Source organism: Helianthus annuus, chromosome 5 (genome assembly GCF_002127325.2).
Source record: "Helianthus annuus cultivar XRQ/B chromosome 5, HanXRQr2.0-SUNRISE, whole genome shotgun sequence".
NCBI classification, from domain to species: Eukaryota; Viridiplantae; Streptophyta; class Magnoliopsida; order Asterales; family Asteraceae; genus Helianthus; species Helianthus annuus.
This window is the reverse complement of record NC_035437.2, coordinates 65,157,434-65,162,518: the sequence shown is the minus strand read 5'-3', so window position 1 is coordinate 65,162,518 and position 5,085 is coordinate 65,157,434. Positions and strand designations below refer to the sequence as shown.

Here is a 5,085-nt window from a genome sequence, read left to right as displayed (position 1 = left end):
CAAGTCGTGCGTGGTATAATTTTTCTCGTCGACCTTCAACTCGCGAGAAGCATATGCTATAACTTTCTGTCGCTGCATCAATACGCAGCCCAAACTCTGACGTGAAGCATCGCAATATACCACGAAGTCGTCCGTGCCTTCGGGTAGCGATAAGATTGGTGCGTCACAAAGCTTGTTTTTCAATAGCTGAAATGCTTCTTCCTGTTTATCTCCCCAATTAAACTTCTTGTCTTTCTACGTGAGAGAGGTCAAAGGTTGAGCGATTTTCGAGAAACCCTCAATGAACCTTCGATAATAACCAGCCAAACCTAAGAACTGTCGAATCTCGGTTGGCGTCTTTGGAGTCTCACAGTTCTTTATCACTTCGATCTTTATGGGATCCACATGGATTCCATCTCCATTAACCACATGACCCAGAAACTGAACTTCGCGTAACCAGAACTCGCACTTCGAGAACTTTGCGTACAACTTCTCCTTTTTAAGTAGCTCCAAAATAGCTCTTAAATGCTGTTCATGCTCATCCTTCGTCTTCGAGTAGATCAAACATCATCGATGAACACAATCACAAAGTTATCAAGGTACGGCTTACAAACTCTGTTCATCAAATCCATAAATACAGTTGGCGCGTTCGTTAGACCAAACGACATAACCAGCAACTCGTAATGTCCATAACGAGTCCTAAAGGCTGTCTTTGGAATACTTTCCTCTTGAATTCTCAACTGATGATATCCTGATCGCAAATCAATCTTTGAGTAGAAACTTGAACCTTGCAACTTATCAAATAGGTCATCAATTCTCGGCAGAGGATATCTATTCTTGATTGTCAACTTGTTCAGTTCCCGGTAGTCGATACACATGCGAAAACTACCATCTTTCTTCTTAACAAACAAAACTGGAGCTCCCCAAGGTGAGAAGCTTGGCCTGATGAATCCCTTGTCTAACAACTCCTGAAGTTGCGTTGACAACTCCTGTATCTCCGAAGGCGCAAGTCGATAGGGTGCCTTAGCCATAGGCGCGGCGCCTGGAACTAAGTCAATGTGGAACTCGACTTGTCTTTGCGGCGGTAATCCTGGCAAGTCTTCTGGAAAGACTTCAGGATATTATTTTACGACTGGAATGTCTTCTGTCTTTGGCTCCGCGGCTTCTTTATCCACGATGTGTGCCAAGAAGGAAACACATCCCTTCTGTAAACACTTTCTAGCTTTCAGACAGCTAAGGATCCTCAGAGGCGTATCACGCTTCTCTCCATGTACTACGATCGTTTCTGCATCCGCCCTTGGGATGCGAATGGTCTTCTCGTGACAAACGATCTCGGCTTTGTTGCTTGACAACCAATCCATCCCTACTACCACGTCAAAGCTTCCCAACTCGACTGGTAGTAGATCTAGCGTAAATTCGTGTCCTCCCAGTTCTATCACGCATCCTCTGATGACTTCATTGGTTTCAACTAGCTTTCCATTAGCCAGTTCAATCGAGTACGGAACGTCAAACTTACTAGCGGTTAACCCAAGCATATTCTTAAATTCTAACGATACAAAGCTATGGTCGGCACCGGTGTCAAATAGAACAGATGCAAAGCGTTGATTTATAGGGAACGTACCAGTAACTACATTCGGATCCTGGCGTGCTTCCCTCGCACCAATGTTAAAGACTCGGCCTTATGCATGATTCAGTTTTGGGCATTCCCGGTTAAAGTGCCTGATGTCTCCACAGTTGAAACATCTTGGTCCTCGACCATTCCCATGACCATTTCCGCCTTGATTTCCGTTTGCTCCCCGGTTACCAGCTTGATTCCCAACATTTCCACGATTTCCATTCCCGCCATTTCCTCCCTGTTGGCGGTTCCCGTTCCCATTTCCATGACCTCGCTGATTCCCACGACCAGCTCCGGTACCAACCCAGCATGTTTCCTTTGAATGGCCAGTCTTCCCGCAAGACTCGCATTTCCTGAGTCTGCACGGGCCGGGATGATGGTATTGGCATGTATCACGCTTGGGCAGAGTGCCCATGTAACCCTTCCCTTTGCTTTCAACACCGGTTTTGGCCCTAGCCGGTGCGCTTGACTCACCCTTCTTGCTCACACTGCTGGTACCTTGCTTGAAGTTGGAAATTTTCCGTTTGTTTTCACCAGACGACTCCACATGAGTCTCCTTCTTCTTCGGTTTAGAATTTGAAAACTTGTTTAACCGAATGGCTTCTTCTGTAAGTGCCACGCTGAGATCAATGGCTTCAGTAATCGTTGAAGGCTTGGACGTGGTTACCATGCTCATGATCTGGGGTGCTAATCCCCGGATGAAACGCTCAATGCATTTAAATTCGGGCGTGACCATGTACGGCACCACATGGGACAAATCATGAAACCTCTGAACATATTCTGCGATTTTAGGACCCTCCATTTTTAGGTGCTAGAACTCAGTTTCTAGCTTCTGCATTTCAGCTCGCAAACAGTATTTCTTCCTCATGAGCTCTTTCAGCTCAGCCCAGGTTAATGCATATGCCGCCGCCTCTCCCAATGTCTGCACTTGCAGATTCCACCATGATAGGGCACCATCAAGAAAAAGCCCTGAGATGTATGTAACTTGCTTCTCGGGAGCACACTTGCTCATTCTTAGAACATAATCTGTCTTTTCTGCCCACCTGACGAATGCAACAGCACCTCCAGTGCCGTCGAAATTTACGGGCTTACAGTCAAGAAATTGTTTGTACGTGCACCCTGCACAAACGATAGTATTTACAGATGGTATTAGTGGATGTGCTAGAAATATCCAAATGTATCGTAATGTGTCTCAAGCGACTTGGACATTACCATTGGGTGGGTTGTTATTGTTGTTCTAGAAATATCCAAATGTATCGTAATGTGTCTCAAGCGACTTGGACATTACCATTGGGTGGGTTGTTATTGTTGTTGTTGTCGTTGTTTGAAGTATTCCTGCTTGTTTCTACTTGGGAGGCCGCATACTGTGCTATAGCTGTGGCAATTAGCCCCTGGAGTTCCGCCTCAGTAGTAGGCAGGTGTACGTTTCGTCGTGGAGGCATCTTCTAAAAGATGATCATATTGGTCAGGTCATAGAAAGTAAATAATATGCGTACGTAATAACATTCATCAACCACATTACACATAACATCCCATGTCATAATATAAAACAAATAATTCAACAAAGCATGTAGTGAGAACGTTGCCATTGGGCTTTCATTAATCATGACCACAATATAGTTTTACATGTTTTATAGTACATCATGCATCAAAGTAAGATCATAGGGTAACATCACCCCCAAAATACAAGTCAGTCTACACTAGTCATATACAAAAGTGTGGTCTTTCAAAAGTCTTCACATGCTGGCCCAATTGCGACTTTCTCACCAAAACAACCTACCTGCATCAAACCAAAAATATAGCTACGCTGATGGCTGAGGAAGAGGAGGGAAGAAAATCAAACGGCGCAAGCGCACCCAGTCCTCCTCTAGTGCATGAATGACGCGCAACAAGTAGGCAATCTGGTGCTCGGAGGTGAGGAAACGAATATCCGAATCAGGGGTAGCCGGGGGGGAGCGTGTGGTGCGGCAAAAGGAGTCAGACAGTGGCATGGGGGAGGACGTGGAGCCCTATCTAACTCCTGAACGCGACGACTCAGTGCATCCTGCTATAGCTGTAGGGAGATGAGTATGTCCTCTGTCGTGTACCCCACATGAAACGGGTGATACGGGTCTGATAACGGCATAACATTGGGCGAAGACCACAGAAACGGCTCGCCCGAAGGTACAAAAGATGGTGTAGTGTGAGGGAACTGGGACATGAACGGAACAGATGACGGTACAGGTGGAACAAAAGCAGGTTGCTGCCTCGATGAACCCTCCCCAGGACGTGGCGGAGGAATATCCTGGACGAATGTGATAGGAAGGTCGGTGCGATGGGTATCAGAGGTGTGTGGGTGAAAAAATGGAACATCAATAGGTGCAGAAACAGGTGCTACAGGAGGAGTGACAGGTAGCACGAACGGGGGATAATCATCATCGTCGATCCACCCGTTGTGGGTGTCGGCGTATCGAGGGTCGACATGCGTGGCAAAGGGTGCATGGTCGACAACAGGTGGTGCAAGAGCGGGTGCATCAGCAATAGGATCATCCACCACTGGTGGTGCAACAATGGGAATATCAACAATAGGTGGTGCAAGGGCTGGTGCATCCACAAGAACAGGGTCTTGCACCGGTACAGGATCAGGAGCAATAACAGGCTCTGGTGCCATGACAGGCTTAGGGTCGAGAAAGTCCATATCAAGGTCGGCAGGTATATCAAGAAACTGATCAATAGGAGCCACTAGTGCCTCCAAGGGCTGGTCAACAGGAATAACTCTTTCTCGTGATCGGGATCAAAATCAGGAGGAAAAACTGGATCAAACTTGTCCTCGAACTCATGATCAAACTCAAACTCGTGGGGTGAACCAAGTGCAGCTGACATCGCTATGTCGGGGTCAGTGCCAGGAGAGTAGTGTTGCACGCCCCGGTCGTGTAAGGAAGCGGATGCCACAAAATCAAACGAGTCTGGACCAGGTGAATCAGAAGGAGCCTCCTCCACAGGAGGCTCAGCAATAGGAATGACGACATCATCAGCGGTCGGGGCCCCACCCTCATGGTCGTCCTCCGGGGGACCCTCAACGAAAAGATCGATGTCGTCATCAGACACATCATCGAGTGGAAAATCCTCTATGGGAAATGCGGCAAGTGGAACAGGAGCAGGGATCTCAGCAAGAGGTAGATCCCCAACTAGAATGCCATCAGTGGGCTGAACCTCATCCCCGAAGTTGGGCAGAGCTAAATGCTGAAAATCATCATCATTCGTGCTCGTGGTATCCGACGTGTAAACCTCTCCCTCGGATGGTATCTCATCGTCCGATACAATCACCATGGGGTCCAATGTATCTGATACTCCAGTATCAGAAGAAGAAGCCATAGTGTATGTAACACAACCACACATATGCACATATATCAACATATAAACATGTAAGTCACAATAATGCAAGCAAGTAATCATCCTAGTCTTCCCCAGACTATCCCTCCCAGTTTCTCAAACTAAACTCTCTAGCCTCT

The 5,085-nt window shown here is 47.0% G+C and overlaps 1 protein-coding gene across 1 annotated transcript; it reads right to left on the bottom strand.

Annotated features, from left to right (window-relative positions):
- Positions 1 to 3,641: 3,641 nt before the first annotated feature.
- Positions 3,642 to 4,244, bottom strand: LOC110943268 (36.4 kDa proline-rich protein-like). The gene has a single exon (XM_022185017.1). The coding sequence runs from the start codon at positions 4,242 to 4,244 to the stop codon at positions 3,642 to 3,644; it is 603 nt and encodes a 200-aa protein (XP_022040709.1).
- Positions 4,245 to 5,085: the final 841 nt, after the last annotated feature.